Source organism: Pituophis catenifer, unplaced genomic scaffold, assembly GCF_029215685.1.
Source record: "Pituophis catenifer annectens isolate HBS135680 unplaced genomic scaffold, rPitCat1.0.hap2 SCAF_2, whole genome shotgun sequence".
Classification (NCBI taxonomy): Eukaryota; Metazoa; Chordata; class Lepidosauria; order Squamata; family Colubridae; genus Pituophis; species Pituophis catenifer.
The window spans coordinates 164,524,651-164,549,797 of NW_027256882.1; the positions used below are offsets into that span (position 1 = coordinate 164,524,651).

Sequence of the window (25,147 nt, forward strand, 5' to 3'; positions counted from 1 at the left end):
AAAAGAGGAACAGGAAAATAGCCTAGGCCTAGGTTCTAGGAGCAGAGAGTTCCACCTGTAAGGGCATTGCTTTGAGAATTCTATTTCCCAAATTATTATTATTATTATTATTATTATTATTATTATTATTATTATTATTATTATTATTTACTTATTTATTTTGTCAACAAGTACAAGGAAACAAGTATCAGTATAGACATAGACATGAACACATGAAAAAAGGGCACAAATAAATGGATATAAATAAGCAAAACATAGTCATAAACACATGAGTACATATAAATGGGGACAGTAGGACAAGGACTGTAGGCATGCTGGTGCGTTTATGCACGCCCTCTTAGGGACCTCTTAAGAAATGTGTAAGGTCCAAGGTAGACAGTTTAAGTAAAAGGTATGGGGGTTAGAGAAACTAACAATAGGATCAGGTAGAGTGTTCCAGACATTTACTACTCTATTGCTAAAGTCGTATTTTCTGCAATCAAGATTAGAGCGGATTACATTTAGTTTGTATCTATTGATAGCCCTTGCGTTATTACGGTTGAAGTTAAAGTAGTCATTAATAGGTAGGACGTTTTTCCTTCATGGGAGTAGGGATGGGGCATATTGTCTTGTAATTAACATGGACATTGCTGTTATTTTAGATTTGGTAATGAGGAATGTTCCTATTGTAGATAACAGTTATTAGAAATCAATAACTGAGAGAACTCCTTGGCTCAGTGTGGCTGGAATATACACAATTAACCCTTTTTCTGTTTGTCTTCATAGTGTTATTTAACTTTGTTCTCAATGATAAGAGAAAAGGCCCTTTCTGGAACATCATCATGTGGATATGCCTCTCTTTGGGCATGGCGATCTTTTTCTCCTTATACTGCCAAGAGTACTTTGCTCAGGTCCACTGTCCCCTCAAAGAGGTGAGTAGACCGTTTACCTTGTGGAGTTAGAATAAGTGTTGGGTTCCCTCTTCATACCATTTTTCATTAATGAAAATACCTCTTCTTCCAAGAAGGTCAAGCCTACTAACTGGTATATATTCCATCTGCTAAAATTAAGGTAAAGAAGGTGGAATTCAGAAACACCAGGAACTTGCAAATGAAATTGTTATAAAGCTAAGAGTTGATTCTAATATAGTCTGTACCTATATATACTTATTAATTAACTTGACAGACTGACCAACCGACTAACCAGTTGATTTGTGCCATTAAGCTGGTTCTGATTCCTAGTTACAACATAAATAGATCTTCTCCATGTGGATCTATGCCTTCTTGTTCTTTCAAGTCTCCCTATAGTGCAGTCATAGCCAGTATAACTCCATCCACTTTGCTGCTGGTCATCCTTCTCTTCTGTTTCCTTCCTTCTTTTCCAACGTTCTCTATTCCTAGCCTTATTTGCCTGTATCTCTGCTAGCTCAAAATAAATATGTATTTTATTTTTATCCTGCTTTTATTTCTGCTCAACTCAAGGCGTTACATATATCTAATGCTCCTGTTTCCTATTTTCTCAACAACAAACCTGTGAGGTGGGCTGGGCTGAAAGAGGGTGACTGGCCCCAAGTCACTCAGCTTACTTTCATCCCTAAGGGAAGCCTAGAATTCACAGTCTCCTGGTTTCTAGGCCAGTACCTGAACCACCACACCAAACTGGCTCTTAAGTTAAATAACCTCTATCTCATCACTATTGGGGGAAACCGAGGCCTGGCATACATATTTTCATGAATTTGGAAACTACAGTAGGTATTGTTAAAAATGAGAGCACAATGGTTTCTCAACTTTTGTTGCTTTCAGATATAAAGAAAGCAGTGGTGGGATTCAGCCGATTCACAAAGTTTCGGCGAAACCACTAGCTAACTACTTGTGCAGTTCGGAAAACCAGCTGAAAATAAAGTGCAAGAGGTTTTTTTCCTTCTCTCTCCCTTCAGCTAATAGCTCCGGGCAGACAGCCAAGAATAGAATAGAATAGAATAGAATAGAATAGAATAGAATAGAATAGAATAGAATAGAATAGAATAGAATAGAATAGAATAGAATAGAATAGACTCGAGTAGAGTAGAGTAGAGTAGAGTAGAATAGAATAGAATAGAATAGAATAGAATAGAATAGAATAGAATAGAATAGAATAGAATAGAATAGAATAGAATAGAGTAGAATATGATTCTTATTGGCCAAGTGTGATTGGACACACAAGGAATTTGTCTTAGTGCATATGCTCTCAGTGTACATAAAAGAAAAGATATGGAGATGCTTTGATAGACTTCTGGTGGTGCTGTTGGGGCGGCGCAGAAGGAAAAGGACGAGCTCCGTCTTTTACCTCTGATTTTTCCGCATTTGGGGACCCTTCGAAGGCGCGTGGAGCTTGTAGAGCCATGCGAAGCAGAGGTGAATCCCAGAGTTCGGCGTGGCGATGGGCAATCACCCACTGAAGCAAGGGAAGCCCTCTTTAACCCGGCGAGAAGATGTTCCATCATTCTACCAGATATGGCAGACCCGAGGCTGTGACAGCCCACAAGAGGGTCAGAAGCAAGTATTGTTAGCAGACTGTGTCTATTTTCCAAATGAGAAATTCTCTTATGTGTGGTTATTGGATCTGTCAAAATAAGTTAATTTAAAAACTATTTGGGCAAACAGAAGAAGCTCTGATTGAAACTTAGCGGCGACTGAGAGAGAGAGAGCTGTGATTCATCAAAAAAAAGGAAATTGCCGAGAGAGGAAAACAAAAAGGAAAGTGGGATTTGAATAAGACTATAAGCATGAAAACAAATGTAGGAGAGGGAGCGGAGGACAACAGTGAAAAGAAATGGAAAAAGAATAATTTGGAAAGGAGAGGTGATACGAATGGGAAGATTTGGAGTTTTGGGGAAAGCAACATCAGAAAGAACAAATTGATGATTTTCAACGAGAAAAAGTGAAGTGAAGAGGAAAGGAAGTGACTAGGCTAAATTGGATGCTACTGGCGGAAGTAAGAAAGCCAAGGAAAAGCAGTAAGAGAACGACTGGAAAAAAGAAAGGAGAACGGCAAGGATAAAGAGACTTGAACATAATATAACATGATATAATATTAAGTGATTAAATAGAAAAGAGAACAGTGGTGCTACGGAAATGAGAGTGAGATCAGTAAAGAAATTGAAACATTGGGGAGGGGAACTGAATGTCATAACAGAGGCTTTGTCTTATGTGGAATATTGACAAGACAGATAAATTATAGACAATGATTAATGACTTGGAAATAGAAATTCCCCCTTTTCTTACTTGGAATAATTTTGTTGGTTTTTGTTTTGATATTTGATATTGTTCCTGTGGTAAGATTATATTTAAAAGATTAAGTGTTATTAGTATTATTAATAATTATTGATTATTTAGATTATGATGAAAAAATCAGATTCAACAGAAAATAGTTATAAATGTTTATAAATTCTTGTAAATTAAATATTTAAGAGTAGAAATACCTATTATATCAATTATATTCATATAATATAGTTCAACTTACTATAAGTAAGTAATTAACTAAGCAATTAATTTGTAACTGGATTGTAATTATATTGTACTGTATCTCTATGTTGGGTTATTGATATATAATTGTAAATCTCTGATCAAGTAATTAAGGATAATACAATAGAAGTAGAAACTAGAGCGTAAAATATATATAAATTATAAATAATAGATAAGCAACTCAGTGACAACAGTGGATGGTAATTTGGGCAAAAATTTATAATATTCTGGGAGAACAAAGCAGAATCTTAAAAGAAATGACTAGTATTACTACCACAACCTTAAGAGCAGGGAAAAAGGCGGCATCAAATCCGATGGTGGTGATGGCCTCCCCGTCAAGCCAGAAAACAATAGACATGATGCTCCCAGTAGAAAAACCTAATACTAACTTATCGGTTGAAATGATGCAATCTACACTGGTTACAATACAGGACGCCATGATGAAACTTCAAGACACAATGGTTAAAAATCATGGTGACCTGAAATTGGATATACAAACATTAGATACCAAAATGGATTCAATTCAACAGGCAATGCAAAAAAATGGCCAAAGAATTAAATCAGTCGAAATGAAAGCAGAACAAACTGAAAAAAAAATTAGAACAGGTAGACCAAAAACTAATGGCGGTAAATAAGGATTTGGAAAATTCCCTGATAGATCTTGAGCTGGACTGAGGCTCTTTCTATCTGAGGTTTCAGAATGTAGTTGAAACAAAAGAAGAGATGTTAGGGGAGATAATGGCGGAACTGATTGCTGAAGCCCTGCAGAGAGACAAACAAGAGATTAGGAATGAATTTGATGAAATATACCAAGTTCAAACCAATTACGCAAGACGTCACCACTTCCCAAGAGAGGTACATGTTAGATTTTAGATTCTTGAGGATGTATATAAAACTACAAAAGAAGAACCAATATTCTATAAAGGGACAGAAATCATAACACTAAAACAGATTCCTAGATGGATACAAGAACAAAGGAGGGATTATAGGTTCCTGGCATCACTACTGAATACAAAAAAAAATCTATTTAGGTGGATCATCCCAGAAGGAATGATAATAACTTGGTAGGGGGGAAAAATTAAAATTGACAACTTGGACAAAGCCCAAGAATTATTCGATCAATTGACAGGGGTGGAGGAAAGCTCAAGCAGCAGAAAGCAATTGGAGATAGTTAGTACAGAAGAACAAACAAGGATCTGGAAGTGAGGAAATGGAAGAAAGAACTAGGGTGACAAAGGAAAACCAAGATGAAGGAAAGGAAATTAGGATCAGACCACAAAGAACTACTAGGGCAATCAGAAATCAGAGACCGGCAGACAAATAAGAAAATAGATAAAAGAACCCAACTACTATCAACAAACATAAATGGACTGAATGATCAGACAAAAAGGAAAAAGATACTTTCAAAATTAATGAAACAGGATGTAGATATAATATGTCTCCAAGAGGTACATATTAGAAAACAATAAATAAATAAAAAACATCACACATCATTACAGAATTTATGGGATACATTAAAGGCATTTATGAGAGGAATAACAATAGCATATACATCGATGAGGAACAGGGGGAAAAGCAACAACAGGATATACTATTGAAGAAATTAGAGTATCTAGAAAATAAATTTCAATTAAACTTAGATGACCTCTGATTAAAGAAGAATTAATATCAGTTAAACATGAACTGAACTTAATTGAACAAATAGACCATATTAAAAAGATTAAATATATGAAACAATATCAATTTGAAAACGCAAATAAACCGAGAAGATGGCTGGCATATAAACTTAAAAAAGAAAGAGAAAGCAGGATAATTTACCAATTACAAGATGAGGTGGGCGATTTACAAAATAGTGAGGAAGAAATTAGAAGGATAACATTAGAATATTTCAAAAATTTGTATAATCAAGAGGAAGTGGAGATGGAAAAAATAAATACTTATTTAAAAGAGGAAGGTATGCCCAGGTTAAAGGACAAAGAACACATGGGATTAAATAGAGAGATCTCTTTGGAAGAACTAAAAGAAGCAATTCATAGACAAAAAAATAATAAAACTCTGGGACCTGATGGGCTATCAGGTGAATTTTATAAAAAAATAGGGGAAATACTAGAACCGATACTCTTAGACTTGTATAATGCTGTATTGTTGGAAGCCCCTTACACCCCTTAAATTTAAAATCTCATTTAACATAATTCCTAATATTACAACCATTCATTTCATATCAAAATAATAAATCAAAAACATTTTATACCATGTATTTCCTTAAGTCTTCTGCCACATAATACATTCCAGTATCTTAGTAAAAATCAATTAATTTTATAAGTTTTTTTCTTTATATCCTTAAACCTTATCTCTAATTTTCAAATACTTTGTCAAAAATATATATTTATATCTCTTTCCTCCATCCCCGTCAATTGATCAAATAATTCTTGGGCTTTGTCCAAGTTGTCAATTTTATTTTTTTTCCCCTGCCAAGTTATTATCATTCCTTCTGGGATGATCTGCCTAAATAGAATTTTTTTTTTTTTTTGTATTCAGTAGTGATGCCAGGAACCTATAATCCCTCTTTTGTTCTCATATCCGTCTAGGAATCTGTTTTAGTGTTATGATTTCTGTCCCTTTATAAAATATTGATTCTTTTTTTGTAGTTTTATATACATCCTCAAGAATCTAAAATCTAATATGAACTCGGTATATTTCATCAAATTCATTCCTAATCTCTTGTTTGTCTCTCTGCAGGGCTTCAACAATCAGTTCCGCCATTATCTCCCCTAACTCCTCTTCTTTTGTTTCAACTACATTCTGAAACCTCAGATAGAAAGGGCCTCGGTCCATCTCAAGATCTATCTTAGTTTCCCCACAACCACAATTTAAGAAGTGGTTTTGGCTGTGAGAGAGTAACTGGTCCCTCAGCCGTTTTGTCAAGCCTAAAATGGGACTAGAAGTCAGAGTCTCTTGGTTTCTAGGCCAGCACTTTAACCACTACTTTGTTTAAAAAGGAGGAAGGAATGTCAAAATAACTTGTAAGAATTGCATGTGAAAACAGGGTTGGAGGAAACAAACTTGTAAAGCTGCAAACATCACAGATAACATTTCAGAATAATCTCCCCTAGAATGATGCAAAAGTTGTAGCAAATTACAATCTGAGATGGACCTGTTAATAAGAAAAGAGGCTAGAATGAGCAGTAATACTTTGCAAGATGCATCAAACCTGAAGCCAAGATGTTTGTTATTTATTTGCAAAAGGTGAGCATTCTTTTTATTTGAAAACTACTCGCTCCAGCGAGGTGAATGGCCAGGAGTGACAAGTAGTGACTGGCAGGGGAGGGGTGATGCCGGGCCAGGTGTGGTGAGGAAAGCCTTTGACAAGCAGCATCCTTCAAGTCTGGGCTACCTTGGGTTGCCTCCAGGAGTTGAGGGGCCTGAGAAGCAAAACTGCCAGATTCTCCATCCCAGAATAGGTCAGGCCTGCAATTCAAAGTCTCTCCAGTGCTGCCTTCAACATTGCTGAGACTTTGGGAATATTATTGTGCTGATGGGCTCCTGATTATGTTGGAACATATATATGGCTGATCTTGTTGACCCAGATCTAAGCAGTCATGTGATAGTTCTTTCCCTTCTAGCTGTTCTTTCTCTCTTGACATAGTCATCATTTTCTTTTTTCAGAAGACCTTCTGGGGGCTAGTGACTCCACGTTCCTGGTCTTGCCACCCATAAGCAACTATTTCCAGCCTACCCTAGCCTTCTACTTTGCTTCAGAAATCACGTCTGACAAGGATAGCACATGACTCTGCTGCTGCGACAACAAGGACTCTCAACAAGGGCTTCCAAAGCTGTATTTGGAAATTCATTACCTGTGGCTGCTAAAATTTGGTTTGTAGGTTCAAAGGTTCTCATCTAGTAGAGACAAAACATCTACAAAGATCCCTGCTGTGTGAAGTTCATGGGTCTTCTTGGTGCTAAAATTCCAGGCAAAAGGGTCAAAGGAAAATGTATAAATGACAATCCTTGGTTGTCTCCAAGACTTATAAGACTTATCTTTCTTTCTTAACCTACTTAAAAGAAAACGTGAGAGCTCCACCTTGAAACGTAGGTTATCCCACATCCCAGCTTTAATCCAAACTAGGTGACTTTTAGATCGATAGGCAGTTTTCCAGATACAGGTGAAATCCAGCTCCCGCACGTCCATTGATGAGGAGTGATGGGAGTTACAGTTCAACAATATCAGAATTACTGCTTATATTTTCTATCTTTAAACTTTCATTCAACATTTTATCTCTAGCAGTACCTACTGTACTGTGTGAATGATTTTTGAAACTATATTTGGAAATAAAGTCAGATTATGCCAAATCAATCTTATTTCATTCTTTGACAAAGTGACTAAATTAGTAGACAAGCGAAATTCTGTGGACATAGTATACTTAGACTTCAGCAAGGCATTCAACAAAGTAGACCATGATCTACTTCTTGGAAAACTAGAAAAATGTGGGGTAGACACATCCCCACCACTTGAATTTGAATTTGTAACTGGCTGACAAACTGTACTCAATGAGTAGTCCTTAATGGCATGATGTCTACATGGAGGGAAGTAAGCAGTGGGGTTCCACAAGGTTCCATCTTGGGACCGGTATTCTCCAATATTTTCATAAATGACTTAGATGAGAGAATAAAAAGGGAACTCATCAAATTTGCAGATGACACTACGCTGGCAGGAGTAGCCAACACCCCAGAAGACAAGCTCAGGAGCCAAAAAGATCTTGACAGACTTGAACAATGGGCCCTATCCAACAACATAAAATTCAATGTGGAAAAAAGCAAGATTTTACACCTAGACAGAAAAAAACCAAAGCTACAAGTACAGATTAGGTGAAACCTGGCTCAAAAACAGTAACTGTGAGAGGGGCCTTGGAGCCTTAGTGGATGATCACTTAAACATGAGCTAGCAGTGTGCGGCAGCAGCAAAAAAAAGCTAATACAATCCTTGATTGTATAAACACAGGGGTAGATTCAAAATCACATGAAGTTTTAGTATTGCTTTATAAATCTTTAATGACCACACTTGGAATACTGCATCCAGTTTTGGTCACCACATTACAAAAAAGATGTTGAGACTTTGGGGGGAAAAGTGCAAAGAAGATCAACTAAGATGATTAAGGGTCTGGAGACAAAAACATGAAGAACAGTTGCAGGAATTGGGTATGGCCAGTCTAGAGAAAAGGACTAGGGGTGAAATGATAGCAGTATTTCAGTATATCACGATCTGCCACAAAGAAGAGGGGGACAACTTATTTTCCAAAGCACCAGAAGACAAGACAAAAAACAATGGATGAAAATTAATCAAGGGGAGAAGCCACTTGGAATGATGGAGAAACTTTCTTGCCTTCAGAAGTTGTAGGTGCTACATCACAGGAGGTTTTTAAGAAAAGACTAGACAACCACCTGTCTGAAATGGTATAGGACAGTGATGGCGAACCTTTTTCTCGTTGCGTGCCGGAAGTGTGTGTGTGTGCGCACTATAACGCCTGCGCGTGCCAGCACCCATAATGCAATGCGACCCCCCACACATGTGTATGTACACATGACACCCCACACATGCGCCCCACATTGCGCACACTCCCCCATGCATAGGTTCTGCATTGCGCATGCGCAGTCCCCCACATGCGCTTTGTGCCCCCTCTCCCGCGACTTGTTTTGGGCTTTCGGGAGTAGGGATTGAAGCCTCCACTTGCTGCTTCTGGCAGCGCAATGACCAGCTCTGCTGGATACAAGGGGGTGGGGGAAAGATCTGCTTTCGGGGCTTCCCTTCTCCCCACCTGAGCAGACTGTCCAGGGGCAGGGATTGAAGCCCCCACTTGCTGCTTCTGGCAGCGCAAAAACCGGCTCCGTTGGGTACAAGGGGGTGGGGGAAAGGTCTGCTTTTGGGGCTTCCCTTCTCCCCACCTGAGCAGACTGTCCAGGGGCAGGGATTGAAGCCCCCACTTGCTGCTTCTGGCAGCGCAAAAACCGGCTCCGTTGGGTACAAGGGGGTGGGGGAAAGATCTGCTTTTGGGGCTTCCCTGTCTCCCCAGCCGAGCTCCAGACCTGTCCAGGCTGTCCAGGGGCAGGAAAAAGCTGCTGCCGGCTCCAGACCTGGCAGCCCGCAGGCTCAGCCCGAGCTTTACAAGCCTCTGTGGCACAACAAGAATCGGCTGGCCCAAACAGCCCTGCCTCAGAATAACGAAGACAACGCCATCCCCAACCCCTTTCTACCTCCTCCAGAAAATGGCTAAGCGGGTCGCTCCCACTGCCATCCCCCCCATTCTTCATTCGTTGTGGTGTGAAGGGGGAAAAAACCCACAGGAAGACCTGCTCCTGGTGCTGCCAGGGAAGAGGCACTGCAATAACCGCTGTTGCCGGGGATGAGGGGGTGCCAGCGCCAGAAGCAGCGGGCTGGTGCTTCAATCCCTTTCCCTGGACAGCCTGCTTGGGTGTGGAGACAGGGAAGCCCCATACCGCAGATCCTTCCCACCACCCCCTTGCACCCGGCGGCGGTGGTTCTTGTGGTCCTCTTCCCCAGCGGTGGCAGGAGTAGTTGGCGGGGGAGAGGGTGGTGGCAGGCTGTAGCAGCAGGCTGGTCGCACTGGCTACAAGGCAGCAGTGGCTCCTCCTCCTGCCACCCTCGCACTCCAGGCAGCGTCCAGGCAGCCATATCTGTCCTCCCCCTGCGCCAGCCCACGTGGATTCCAGGCAGCGCAGCTGCAGGGCCTTTCCTCGCAGTGGCGGTGGCGGTGATGAGGCAAGCAGGCAGTGACTGGTGGCAGTGCTCCTGGCTGGCAAGGGGTGGATATCCCAGGGCTGTATGTGGGCAACGATGGCATGGCCAGTGCGCACCCGCACTAAAGGCCAGCTGATTGTCATGCACGCATGCGCACCAGTAAGTTACTAGCTGGCTGGTGCGCATGTGTACCCTGGAAACCCGGAAGAGGAATGGGCGATGCCACGCGTGCCAGGCAACATGGCTCTGTGTGCCACTTCCGGCACGCGTGCCATAGGTTTGCCAACACGGGTATAGGGTCTCCTGCTTGAGGTTGAACTAGAAGATCTTCAAGCTCCCTTCCAGTTCTATTCTGATTGATTGAATTAAGGCAGGGGTCTGCAACCTTAAACACTCAAAGAGCCATTTGAACCGGTTTCCCACAGAAAAGAAAACACCGGGAGCCACAAAAACCCTTCCCGTGTCTGACTATTCCTTGAGCAGCCACAAAACTAGCATATGTAGTTGAATAAAATGTTCTGTTTTCTTCTGAAACTTTTCTTTTCTTGGATTTATCCATAGTTGGCCTACCGGGGATTGAAAAGCTCAATAAATTGCGTGCCAGCAGGTGTCACACATTGGTGGTTGTGATGCACATTTTGAGTGACAGGGAGCCACAGCAGAGGGGTGAAAGAGCCACATGCGGCTCCATAGCCGCAGGTTGCTGACCCACGTACATTAGATTTTGTTTAATGATTTCCTGTTTTTATGTGTAGTACAATGAATGCCAGAGTCACCAGAATTAACCTGGGCAGCTAGCTACATTAGCAGGGGTCTGCAACCTTAAACATTCAAAGAGCCTTTGGACCCGTTTCCCACAGAAAAGAAAACACCGGGAGCCACAAAACCCTTCCCATGCCTGACTATTTCCTTTATTTCTATTTCTAGAGGTTGAAAAGCTCAATAAATCACGTGCTGGTGGGTGTCGCACATTGGCAGTTGTGATGCATATTTTGAATGACAGGGAGCCGCAGCAGAGGGGTGAAAGAGCTACACGCGGCTCCAGAGCAGCAGGTTGCTGATCCCTGAACTAAGGGATGCCTCATCCACAATAGAATAGTCTGCAGTATGAGACAAGGATAAAGCCATCTGCTCATCATGCCATATTTGTCATCCAAGGAGAAACAAGTTGTTCCCGCAGTACAGTATTAAAAAAACAAACTTTTGGTCACAAACTTTATAGTGTTTCAATTGTTTCTTTCAATGTAACAAAAAAAGTGACATCTTTCATTTCACTGCAGAGGCTGAAGCATTGTCTGCAGAATATTTGAATGTGCGCACAGCATTACATCATCTCTATAATTATAATTAAATTGTTACAAAATTAGATATAAATTTATGCAGTTGTACATCTCACATAGAAGAAACATTGTGGCTTCCAATCATGAATCACCTGATGGCTGTCATCACCACTGACAATTGCTCATTTTGGCTGGAAATGACAGAACAATATCTGGACACCTAATACTGAGAATAACTGGAATAAAATGCCTATACCTTGAGATTCCTCCTTTCCTGTTTGTAGTAGCCAGGGATGAAGTTCTCTCTTTCCAGGTCACCATGACTTTCTTTATCTGTAGCATGGAAATCACCACAGACAAAACTAAGTTAACTTTTAACATAATGTACACAAACCTGTAGCCTCTATAAACAAAGAGCAAAAGAAAAACTGAGCAATGCTGCTCTCACGCCTGCATTTGGTGGAGGAGATGGGAGATGGTGACAGTCCTGGACGGCCTTGTCAGAACTGGGAAGCTAAGCTGAATCAGATCAGGTTAGTATGTGGAGACATCCGGGGAATTGCAAATCTGTAGACTAGGGAGTTGAAAAACCATTGAGGAATAAATTCAATCTACTTCTACATTATAGCCAAGGAAATGACACGCACAAGGCTTCCTAGGAAATGATATGTGGTTGGATCCTGAGCTGTGAACGCTTCTTTGAAGGAGGAGATGATTCTGCCTGCTTTGAGTCCTCTTTCCTTAAGAAACAGTTGCTCGATTCCACAGACCTTGAGAATTCCTCTCTGACCTCAAATCTTTCGATCTGGGGGGAGAATGTTGAGTTGTACCTAAGCCTACAGCTTCAAAGTTCCCCAGACCTTATCTAGATCTTTTCAGTCAGATTTCAGGCCAGGTTACAGTACTGAGACTTGATTGTGATTGCACTTTTTTTTTTTTGCTTTCTTTTTTATTTTTATTTTTTTTATTGAAAAAGTTTTTCAAATACAAATTTCCCCTCCCTTTTTTCCCCGTCCTCCCTAACCCCCCCTCCCCCTCCCCTCCCCCTGTGGCTTCTTCATAATAAAACCCAAATTCATAACAGATTATATAATACTTTACCATCCCCTTACTCCATCCCAATATGCTGACCCTTTCTTTCTAATAATATTATTATATCCCCCTTATACTATACATTTCAAAATAACATTCTACTATAACATTATATAATAACTCCTAATTTAGCATAATAATATTATTATATCTCCCAGTTTAGCGATTTCTGCTCATAATCTACCCTTTTTCTACCCCCCCCCATACATATATCTCTTAAATCAAATCTTTTATGTATATTAATATAACATTTCAAAGCAACCTTCCATTATAAAACTATATAATAAATCCTAATTTAACATTTATTCAATTCATAGTCTACCCATTTCCTTCACCCCCATCGTTATATCTCTTAACTCAAATCTTTATTCATATCTAAACATAATATCCCTTTTCTTAAACTAAACAATCAATAAACTAACCTGTCTCCACCCACTTTCTTACAAGACTACCATACTTAATCATTCATAATATCTTTATTCTTCTGCCCACACCACTAAAAAATATTCCCTTATGTAAATAAAATCCTCTTAAAAAAGACTTTAAGCTTGTAATCCATATGATATCTTCTGTAATGTCTTTCAGCTGGATTGTTAACTCCATCACCCATGTTAGGGTAACATCACATCCTAATTCCAACAGTATGTTCGGTATCTTCAATTACCATCTGCCCCCATCAATAGCAAATATCTTCATAAAATAAAAAAAATAAAAAAACAACCACCCGAGTGACTTTATATTTGTATTCCATATAGTGTCTATAGAGGTGTCTTTTATCCAAATTATTAATTCCAACCACCGTAATAGGGTAACAGCCAGATCATCTGCGTGCCCCAATTCCATAGCTCTCTTGCCTTGTAGCTCAGCATAAACGTAGTATATTTATCAAAGAGTCCAAAAAAAAAAAAAAAAAGATAGTTCCAATCATTTCAGTTTAAGGCCCTTTTCACATCCCAAAAGTACAGCACTGCAGAAGTCTGTCACTCTCCTCAGGATAATATAAACCAATACTTTGCCTCAACTATCTTTTCATGTGTTCAATCATCTCTTAAATAACTGGCATTACACTGTTGTTTGGTTTAAAAGTTTTTGTTTTTGTGTGACCTGCTTCTTCTTTTCTTGACTTTTGCACTTCTTGAGTGCAATCTGGCAGTGGTGAAATGTAAAATTTGTTACTACCGGTTCTGTGGGCGTGGCCAACTTTTAAAAAAAAAAACTTTTAAAACCACTTTTTCTACAACCTCTTTGGCCCAAGAGGTTGTAAAATAAAATGCTTTTAAAAGCCTCTGACGATCAGGCAACTCAGCTGGGATTGTCAGAGGCTTTTAAAAGCATTTTTTCTTCAACGATCCCAGCTGAGCCGCACAATCATCAGAGGCTTTTTTTTTTTTTACTTTTAAAAGCATTTTTTCTTCAACTATCCCAGCTGAGCCGCACAATCATCAGAGGCTTTTTTTTTTTTTACTTTTAAAAGCATTTTTTCGGCCAAAAAGGTTGTAGAAAAAATGCTTTTAAAAAGTAAAAAAAAACTTCTGATGATCACGCGGCTCAGCTAGGCATGAGGGGGGGCAGGGATTTTTGCTACCGGTTCTCTGAACCACCTGCCACCATCGCTACCAGATCGGGCAATCCGGTCTGAACCGGGAGCATTTCATCCCTGCTTCTAGGTCTCTTGGTGGCTTTGAATAGCAGTGATCATGGTATCTTTATACTGTAATATTATTTAATGATTTCCTGTTTTTATGTGTAATACAATGAGCTGCCAGAGTCACAAGAATTGAGCTGGGCACGTATCTACATTAGATAGATGATAGGTGGAGGGAGGGAGGGAGGGTGGGAGAGAGAGAGAGAGAGAGAACTTTGCCTAGAGCAGTGGTGTCAAACTCACGTCATAATGGCGGCGTCACGTAATGTATTGTGACTTTTTCCCCCTTTGCCGGGCATGGGCATGGCCAGCGCATAACACATCTAGCCCACAGGCCGTGAATTTGACAGCCCTGGCTTAGAGTGAGTGAGCCATTTTAGAGCAGGACTTGAAAATAGAAAATAGAAGGGACATAGAGTTATCTTTAACACAACCATAAAGATATAACCAGAGTTTATTATAATGTATAAAACTCAGAAAAGGACAGGAGATAAATCAGGATTCCCTGGTAAACTCACCATCATCTTCTTCTACTACCACTACCAAATGCAAGAAACACGGTGTTTATTAGTAGATTTTTATATAGGAAGAACTATAAGCTCCATTCAGTTTTGCTGGTGAGAATAAATTCCCTGAGCTCAGAATTTTCCCTTTTGCACCAAGTTCACTTAGTTAATCTGAGCGCCAGTTCTGAAATTTACTCACTTGTGCAATTCTTTCACAACAAAATGCAATTGCTTTGCCCCATGCTTCTTTATTGATTTACTAATGCTCTCACTTAAGTAATAAATCACTGAACCCCATTTTTCTTTTGAAACTTTTCTCATTATACTCCTCAGTTGATAGTGTCCATGTGTCCATGAATTTATGTGATTATCATCTTCTTGCCAATTGATAGAAACATTGTTCTTAATCTAACTGAACAGAAAGAAGATAAAGTCCAGATTGTTGTCCACAACCTACTCCAAGTTCAATCATCCTGTGCCAGTACAGTTAAAAAAGGCTGGTCTGCATTGCAACATAATTTGCTTTTAAACCTTACTTGCAAGGGCTAAAATTACAGATGAACTGTACCAACTGAACTGCAATCCGGTAGCTAATACTGCCAAGGAGGAAAAACATTCAAACTGCATTCACACTTAGCACAGACGATTTGAACACTGAAGTCCTGACATAACAAATAAATTAACTGAGAATCACTATCCAGTGACTATTCTGTTATAAAAGAAGAAACCAGACTACAAGAGGTTTCAGTCACCAAATCCACCAGAAGCAATAAAGGCATCCCAGCCAAACGTCTCTCGTATGTTGCTCGTGTAACGCTAAAACCCAGAGACAGGAAGGAGAATCCAAAAGAGGCTGCAGCCCCAGCCCAGCTAGAGCCAGAACCAAAGCCCCAGTTGCTCAATGCCAGCCCTTTGGAGAGCCACAGCAACACCAGCAACTCTGCAGACTGACAGGATGACAAGAAGAAGCAGGGAGTGGGGAGGACAAGAAGAAGCATAAGAAACAGATTTGCAGAACTAAGATTCAAAATGGGGCTAATATAATTAGTGGTTGAGTGGGGATGTTGGAATTCATTATTGGAATGTTTTTCTATGCAACATTCAACTATGCAAGCAACATAGGAGAGAAGTTTGGCTGTGATGCCTTTATTGCTTCTGGTGGATCTCCTGATTGAAACTTCTTGCGGCCTAGTTTCTGCATTAATTTCTATTTCTGTTTCATTTTGTTTCTTATGTTCATGTGACACTGAAGTAGAATTTTCCTCAGTTTGAAGCATTTGTGTTACTTCAGGAAATTTTGAACCCACTGAGATTTCATCAGTAATTATACTTCTACTGATGGGTACCTTGTTTGTGTCCCTTTTGAGATTCACGGTACCCCACAACAGTGGTGGGTTGCTCCCGGTTCGGTCCGATTCTTGCAAACTGATAGTAATGGCGGTGGGACGCAGAGATGTGTAAATTAACCTATGCGATAAATGAGAAAGAGAATTCAGAATTTTGCACGGTGTGGGAAATGTGGTATAAGTGGATGGAAAGTAAACGCAAGAAGTAAAAGGAGACAGAGTGTAATATTAAATTAATCAAGTAATTTAAGAAACACCATGTATATAAACTTGTGTATATGTATATGAAAAAACCGCAGCTTAAATGAAAATTGTTGAATTGTATAACTATGTAACTTAATAAAAACCTCCACCCCCACTCCACCCCGATGTCATCAATGACAATCTGCGCATGCGCTGAAGCTTCTTGCGAACTGGTAGTAAAGGTAAGTGGAACCCACCCCTGCCCCACAAGTACACCTTCCGTTGCACAAGCATCCCATTTTGAATGTTTTTCTTTTGGGGTGTGCACATAGGCTTTGGTACAAAAATTTTTTAGATGGCTTAAATTTGGGGGGTTTTCCATTCCACAGTTCATGTGGAGTTTTTCTCAGTGGATTTTCCTGGTAGTTGATTTTGGAGATAGTATGCGGTCATATTGGCCTCCCCCCCCCCCCATGTGGTTGGCATATCTGCATCAAACAACATAGTTCTTACACTCTCACAAAGTATGATTCTTTCTTTCTACAAACCTGTTTTGTTCTGGGTTGAATGGTACAGGACTTTGAATTATTATGCCATGCTTTCTGAGAATTGCCTGTGTGTTGTCACCTGTATATTCAGTTTCGTTGTCTGTGTACAAGACACTTGGCATTTTGCCTAATTTGTGGCTTACTTTCTCTGGTACCTCACTTTTGTTGTGTAAGAGATATTGTGTAATATACCTGGAATAATCATCTATAAAAGTGAGAAAATACTTCTTCTTTCCTGGAGTCAATGTTTTCATTGAACCACAAAGATCTGAATGAATTAAGTCCAGAGGGTTCTACCTCTGTCCCCAATATTATTACTAGAGAACATTCTGGCCTTGTGACTAAACAGCTGGGGGAAATGCAGCTGAATTCGTGTTTGACCAGGAAAATCCATCCTTGATATATTCTCAAATCATAGCACCTGGGAAATAAATACCTCCTTTGCACTGACTCTGAGATGGAACTGTTTCAGTTGTAAGAAATAAATATTTGCTAATTTGATTCAGAAAATAAAATGGTATGAATATTTAAAGATCTTGGAAACCTGACTCCATTACAACTCTTCTCTAAGCAAAGTTCAGTTGAAAATGTATAACTTGACAATCAGGATAGGGAGGTCAGACCTCTACCTTTGCTATGACTATCTGATATCAGTTACCTCATTGGTGCATTAAGGAACTGCAAAGTTCTAATTCCAGAGGCTTTATTTCTTCCCATGTGAATTAGTTATCTGACTGCTGGGCTAGAGTGCGAAATTAACCTAAGAAACTCTGCATTCAGAACCATCATGGACCCAAGGGAAATGAGCACTGGAGGCATGAGGCAAAGAAGCTCTCAGGCGCAGACCAGAGGAGAAGAGGAAACACAATTACTCAATAGTAAGGAGGCATTTAAGGGCATGGATGATATATTTTGTTGCACAAATGGGGGGATATCCTTAATGTGGATAAATTATCTGGGGATTTTCAATTAGGTCTTGGAATTAGGTAGTACTATGCAGAGATTAGCATTTTGGGAACCACAGCAAAAAGCAAAAAGCCTTATATTACTTTACTAGAGAGATACATAGTGTCCCCCAAATGCTTTGCAGTTTAACCCCAAGAAGCTCCTGCCATTCTGAATGCCTCCTAAAAGACTGCAGAACTTGTAGTTAAAGGTATAGTGTATGTTCTATGTATTCTCCTTAATACAGAGCGTTCTCTTTATTTACAAAGTAATTGTAGGGATTCTGGAACAGGAGATGATCGAATGTGCACTAAAGGAAGAGGAAAATAGGGGGAAGTTATACCAAAGGGTTCTACAGAAAGGATGGCAGATGCAATCTTTAATCATTTCCAGATATGATGGAATGTAGTAAGGAGCTGATTCCCAGGAAGGAAGGGGTGCATTCACAAAGGGGTAAGGAGACAGTTCAGTCCAGACATTATATGTGAGAAAAGAGGCTGAAGACAGCCCTTCCCTAATAGTGTATTGTAGATGCAGATAGTAGAGTCCAGGGTTTGGCAAAATTCTGCCTGTAGGTCTGAAATAATGAAGAACTCAGCTGGGAAGAATCTCTACATGGCATTCTTGGTTTTGGGCTTGACAGCAACCTATGAAGTGGGGCAGAGAGGCAAGCATCCGATAATGGTTGAGCCACACATCAGTACGAAATAATATACAAAATAATGACAAAAAAAGATCAAGAGCTTTGCATAAAGAGCAGGTGTGCCTTTAATATTTGTCCGAAAATGCTAAAGTTCATCTTTCAAAGACAAAACAATGCAAGCATTTAGCTGAAGGGAACAATTAACATCTTAGTTAACTAGTTACAAAGAAAACATTTGGAAATTTTCATCACAAGACCGTACCACTGTTATTAAATGAATCTGTCTTCCCCATTGACTTTGCTTGTCAGAGGGTCGCAAAAACAGGATCTAATGACCCCAATACACTGCAACCGTCAAATACATGCCAGTTGCTAAATGTCCAAATTTTAATCCCGTGCCCATGGGGATGCTGCAATGGTTGTAAGTGTGAAAAATGGTCATAGGTCACTTTTTTCAGTCCCATTGTAACTTCAAACGGTCACAGGTCAGGACAACCTGTACTGCACACAAATATTTGTTAGAGGTACTGGCAATATTCCTTCCTACTAAAATGATATAATGTTTTGTGCTGCTTTACTTGGTAATTAAGCAAAATAGACTTGTAGGTTAAACACAGACTTCCAGATCTGCTATTTAAAAGAAGTTACTATAATGTGGAAATTTGCTTTTTAAAAAAGGCTACAAAAGTATGCGAAGAGTGGAGAAACTAATGGTTGAAATTTGGAGTAGTAATTTAGAAGAAAAAACTCTGTACAATGGGAAGATTTCTGTCTAATCCCAGCAATGAACTGACTTCCTCCATTTGCCCAATGTCCAATCATGCTTTTAAAGTGAACCTGTTTCTAATTCTCTAGCAGAAGTTGAACACCTGGAGAAAATCGCTGCCCACATCCAATGGAAGAGACACCTGGAGGTAATAATAGATATTATAATAGGTAATAATAAAAGCAGGTGGACTAGAGAAACAAATATTCTCCCTAAATGATGAATTATCAAGAATGATGAAAATGGTCAATTCTATGTCTCCACGGTCACATGGTCTCTATCCTTGCCATAGAATATTAGGTCCTGTATGTTTATTAGGCTTTCTGGGCAAGGGAGCTTTTGTAACAGAACAAAGAAGGGAAGCAACCGAACAATGAGTAAGAACACACAGTTCTAGCTAATTGGTTGAGGAGAGCTGGCCACTGCACGAGGCAATCTAAGGCGTGATTAGTTGCTGTGTGTTGTGTGCAATTTACCTCATGATGTTCCTACTGTAAATATATTTGTTTATATAAAACTGCAAGTTCCTGTCAGCATGTCTAATGCCATTTGGACATCATCTGTGATGTTCAATTCCCTGACAGTGTCCATCACCTAAATGCATTCTAGGAATCTATCTATGACAGGCCTGGGCATCATTAAATTCCCTCTGTTTTGCTGGTAGGTAATGAAGGCGAAGGTACTAGAACAGGTACACAATCAGCTGAGTGATCTCTTGGACAAGACCTTGGAAGAAGCAGCTCACTCCAGACCCCAGCAATTGAGTATTGTCCCAGCAAAGAAGCAAAGCAGGTGGAAGAGGTTTCTCACAATTGATTTTAGAACAGGGATGGGAAAATGGAGTCAGCAGACAGTGCTGGTTCAATGGCCTTGAAACAGAGATGATGATGATGATGATGATGATGATTATTATTATTATTATTATTATTATTATTATTATTATTATTATTATTATTATTTATTGGTTAATCTTTAGTGAGATTCACAGCCTTTGAGGCTGGTTAATAGCTCAGCAGATTATTATTATTATTATTATTATTATTATTATTATTATTATTATTATTATTATTATTATTATTATTATTATTCGAATTTCTATACCGCCCTTCTCCTTTCGGACTCAGGGCGGTGAACAGCCAAAATAAAAACATTTATACATAAAGTACGATTAAAAATAGATTTAAAATAATTAAATTTGGCCCATAGTTTAAAATTTATCAATTTAAAATCCATATCAAAATTTAAAACCAACCATAAAATCATAAAATCAAGAGAGACCAGCTAACTGAAAGAGATGAGTTTTTAGGGCCCGACGAAAAGTCCGGAGGTCGGAGATCACTCGTATCTCTGGGGGTAGATTGTTCCAAAGGGTAGGTGCCACCACAGAGAAGGCTCTCCTCCTGGGGGTCGCCAGCCGGCATTGTCTAGCCGACGGCACCCTGAGGAGGCCCTCTCTGTGGGAGCGAACTGGCCGGTGGGAGGCTATTGGTGGAAGAAGGCGGTCCCGTAAGTACCCTGGCCCTAAGCCATGGAGCACTTTAAAGGTGATCACCAATACCTTGAAGCGCACCCGGAAGTCCACCAGAAGCCAATGCAGCTCGCGCAGGAGAGGAGTCACATGGGAGCGCCCAGTCGCTCCCATAATCCCCCGCGCATCCTCATTCTGCACCAGTTGGAGCCTCCGGGTGTACCCCAAGGGGAGCCCCATGTAAAGAGCGTTACAATAGTCCAGACGAGAGGTGACGAGTGCTTGAGTGACTGTGCGTAGGGAGTCCCGATCCAGAAAGGGGCACAACTGGCGTATCAAGCGAACCTGATAAAAAGCCCCCCTGGCCACGGCCATCATATGCCCTTCTAAAGACAGCCGTGCATCCAGGAGGACGCCCAAGTTGCGGGCCCTTTCCGTGGGGGCCAATGATTCGCCCCCAATAACCAGCGATGGCGTCAGCTGGCTATACCGGGACGCCGGCAGTCACAGCCACTCAGTCTTGGAAGGGTTGAGTCGAAGCCTGTTTCTCCCCATCCAGACCCGCACGGCCTCCAAGCACTGGGACATCACTTCCAAGGCATCGTTGGGATGGTCTGGGGTGGAGATGTACAGCTGAGTATCATCAGCGTACTGATGGAACTCCACCCCAAAACCACGGATGATCTCACCCAGCGGCTTCACATAAATGTTGAACAGGAGGAGCGAGAGGACCGACCCTTGTGGCACCCCACAAACAAGGTGCTTCGGGGTCGACCGCTGCCCCCCTGTCAACACGGATTGCGACCGGTCGGAGAGATAGGAGGAGAACTACCGCAAAATGGTGCACCGCCTCCTATAGTCATGAGCACCGCCTCCTATAGTCATCAATGACTCTGGAGTAAAATCCTCAGGGACTCTCACCTTTACCCCACTTCTCAGAGGTGAGAAGGGTTTTGAGAGATATATTAAATATTACCTGCTTTGAAATCTTATCTTGCAGAGAGAAGGGTCAGCTACTGAAGAAGAAAGTCTTTGTCCCTCAACGGTCCTTATTTGAGTAAGTATGCCTGGCTATGATATGATAAGACTTAGATAGAGGGACAATGTGCAAAGTAGCCAGATCTCTAAGGCCTCAGGCTCCAAAGGCCTCAGGTTCCAACTGATACTCCACTGTTGATGAAGAACAAGAGTTGGAAAACCCAATAAGGACTGAGCATGCTCCATAGCAACACAATGCTGAGACTCTTTGGCAGGTGCTGGGAGAATATGAGTATGAGTATGAGTATACTACTGGAGAACCGGTAGTAAAAAATGCTTTTAAAAAGTTTTTTAAAAGGTTCCCAAGCTCGCGCACCACAGCTGATTCCCCCCCCCCGCTGTTCTACTTACCTTTCCAAGCCTCCTTTTGGTGTGTACTGCACATGTGTGCACGCAGTACACATTTGGTGCACAGTACAAGTGCGTGCTTGGTGCAAAGCACGCATGTGGAGCCAGCAAAGTGGTAGCAAACCAGTTCAGATTTCACCACTGGTCCAAGGGCTCAATTGCGGTCGTATGTTGAGGACTACCTGTATATCATAAGAGATGGAACATTTTCCCCTCAGCCACTTGAATGTTATTTCTTCTGTAAAAGTGAAACTACAAGTTTTTGCACAGAAGACAACATGAAAATCTTTTCCCAGATTTTCCCAGGTCTTGTCCAATGATCTCCATCTGCCCATCTCTCCCAACAACTTACTTGCTGGCAACTTGTCTCTCTTTTACAGCACGTTGCTGGAGGTGGAACATTTCCGCACAATCCATCACATATTTGTGGCCATGCTCTGTATCTTTGTCCTCAAACAAATCATTGTGGATTCCATCGATGAAAGACGGTATGATTCAGGAGAGGGGGTGGGGTAGAAGGCCTGTCCTCTGATGTATGCTAGTTCTGGGGATATGATGCTATTTATTTTGTGCCTACGGACACAGTAATAATCCTAAAAACATATTTACCTAATCTGTGAACTTAGATTCCATCCAAAGTTTAACAACCTTGGACCCCTGCCAAGTCCTTGGGCCCCTGCAGGGAACTTGATCCAGCTGCATCTCCTCCCACTTGTCACTGTTCATCTGCTAGCTAAAAAGAAAATGCAATTTGTTCTTCTCCTTGCCTTTGTGCTCCTGTTGAGCAGTAACACTTGGGACCCTCCTATGCCTGCCTAGAGACTTAGCCTAAGTGCGGAGTGCCTCCTTTGGTGTCCCCTTTGCTAGGCATCCAAACACTCTTCTCTATGCTAGTAGCTTACTTGTGCAGTTCACTTCTTCTACCCTCCTTCTGGGATATGCAAAAGTCCAAACGACCATGTGATGGAGGCAGAGAGAGATCACAGGTGAAATTCAGCCGGTTCTCACCGGTTCACCCGAACCGTTAGTAAATTGCTTAGGCAGTTCAGAGAACCAGTTAAAAATAAAGTGCAAGAGAGGTTTTTTTTCTCTCTCTCTCTCTCACACTTCAGTTAATAGCTCAACAGTTGTAGCTGGAATGCAGCCGATACACGCTGAATCAAGTCAATAAACAATAGAAATTGAGAGCATTAGGGCAGAGAAACCCATCAATCAGCCATCTAGGAATGGGATTAACCTTTTCCCTTCAGGAAGGAGGACAAGATTACAAACATTTTCATTATAAAGAGTATTAAGTAACACTTCTGTGATCCTCCCTGAAGTTTCCCAAGACCTTTTATAGCTGCTGCAGTGTTGGCTACTTCTTGGTTCTTCCTGGGGGAAAAGATACAGGAGTGGACAATGATGCAGTTTGATCGTACAGGCCGTGAATCTAATGCATGTGTGGTCCAGCCAGCTGCATTGCTTCTGCTGTGAAGCACCCAATTTGGAACACAGAGAACATAGAATAATAGAGTTGGATGCAGGGATGAAATGTAAAATTTGTTACTACTGGTTCTGTGGGCATGGCTTGTTGGGGGGGTAATGTAACTGGGTGGGCATGGCCAACTTTTTTTTTTTTTTAACTTTTCAAAGCATTTTTTCTAATGCTTTGAAAAGCCTCTGCCGATCAGGCAACTCAGCTGGGATCGTCAGAGACTTTTCAAGGCATTTTTTTTACCACCTCTTCGGCCAAGAGGTTGCAGAAAAAAATGCTTTGAAAAGCCTCTAACGATCCCAGCTGAGCCACACGATCATCAAAGGCTTTTTTTTTAACTTTTAAAAGCATTTTTTTGTCGGAAGAGGTTGTAGAAAAAATGCTTTTAAAAGTAAAAGAAAAAGCCTCTGATGAGCCTCTGCTGCTCAGCTGGGCATGGGGGGGGGCAGGGATTTTTGCTACCAGTTCTCCAAACGACCCGCCACCATCACTACCGGATCAGGTGATCCGGTCCGAACCGGAAGCATTTCACCCCTGGTTGGATAGCTTTTGGCAGCACACCCAGGCTTTCAATTAGCCTGAGAAGCTGCTCTTAGTTTCCCTCTCAGCTACTGTGTTTGCTTTGGGGTTGACTTTTTTAAAAAGGGGGAATAGCTGTTTTATGTTTTCTGCATTGTTTTAGTGGTTCCTGGCACTGTCCTTTTGGGGTGCACTTCCGTCACTCTTTTTGAAAGCCTTTAGTGATGGCAAGCTATTCCATTGGTTGATTGGTCTCACCCTTAGGAAATTTCTCCTTACTCCTAGGTTGCTTCTCTCTTTGGTTAGTTTCCATCCATTGTTTCTTGTTCTGCCTTTTGGTACTTTGAAAAATAGATTGACTCCCTCATTTTTTTAGGAGCCCCTCAAATTTCTTGACAGAACAATTAATCAGTGGAACAACGTGCCTCCAGAAGTTGTAAATGCTCCAACACTGGAAGTTTTTAAGAAGAGGTTAGGTAACCATTTGTCTGAAGTGGTGCAGGGTTTCCTGCCTAAGAAAGGGGTTGGACTAGAAGACCTCCAAGGTCATTTCCAATTCTGTTATTCTATTCTATTCTAAATATTGGAACAGTGCTATTTTATTGTGCTATTTTATTGTGAGTCGGACTAAGGAGAAATTTCCTAAGGGTGAGACCAATCAAGTTGGCAATGCCCACCCAGTCACATGACCCATTTCCCACAGAAAACACTAGGAGCCACAAAACCTGGGCAGGTGTGCCTGGGGGGTGTTCATGTGACAGGGTGGGAGTAACATTGAGTTGGCCATGCCTGCCCGCCCAGTCACATGACCAAGCCACACCTACCCAGTCACATAACCACCAAGCCACGCCCACTAGGTCATGCCCACCGAACCAGTAGAGAAAAATTTTGAATGTCACCCCTGAGAGAGATACAAATATTTCTCTGTGTCACCTATATCTCAGATGGATTTTTGCAATCCAGATCCAGTGGCCGTAGGAAAGAAAAACATAAAGATCCAATCCGGGTCGGTCACCATGAGCTTTCAGACTCGTGCTGGAGCCCATCCTCAGGGAACTTCTCTCTCACCAGAATGTGAGCGAGATGCCACTCTAAGAGAATTTATAG

At 41.0% G+C, this 25,147-nt stretch overlaps 2 protein-coding genes across 4 annotated transcripts in view; both read left to right on the forward strand.

Moving 5' to 3' along the window:
- Positions 1 to 7,583, forward strand: part of LOC139310743 (sterol O-acyltransferase 2-like) — a 40,146-nt gene extending 32,563 nt beyond the window's left edge. The window contains exons 14-15 of the mRNA XM_070934955.1: positions 766 to 911; positions 7,149 to 7,583. Of these exons, the coding sequence (XP_070791056.1) occupies positions 766 to 911; positions 7,149 to 7,199 (197 nt within the window). The 3' untranslated portion in view covers positions 7,200 to 7,583. The remainder of the gene's footprint in view (positions 1 to 765; positions 912 to 7,148) is intronic.
- Positions 7,584 to 11,983: 4,400 nt separating this feature from the next.
- LOC139312832 (sterol O-acyltransferase 2-like) overlaps positions 11,984 to 25,147 on the forward strand; it is a 44,682-nt gene continuing 31,518 nt past the window's right edge. Inside the window, exons 1-6 of one of the 3 annotated variants that reach the window (XM_070937961.1) lie at positions 11,984 to 12,049; positions 17,617 to 17,714; positions 19,280 to 19,338; positions 19,855 to 19,982; positions 21,659 to 21,715; positions 22,425 to 22,532. In XM_070937961.1, coding sequence (XP_070794062.1) covers positions 11,985 to 12,049; positions 17,617 to 17,714; positions 19,280 to 19,338; positions 19,855 to 19,982; positions 21,659 to 21,715; positions 22,425 to 22,532 — 515 coding nt within the window. In that variant the 5' untranslated portion in view covers position 11,984. Of the gene's footprint in view, positions 12,050 to 17,562; positions 17,715 to 19,279; positions 19,339 to 19,854; positions 19,983 to 21,658; positions 21,716 to 22,424; positions 22,533 to 25,147 lie in introns of all 3 variants that reach the window. The other 2 variants (XM_070937962.1, XM_070937963.1) reach the window with 2 other exon arrangements.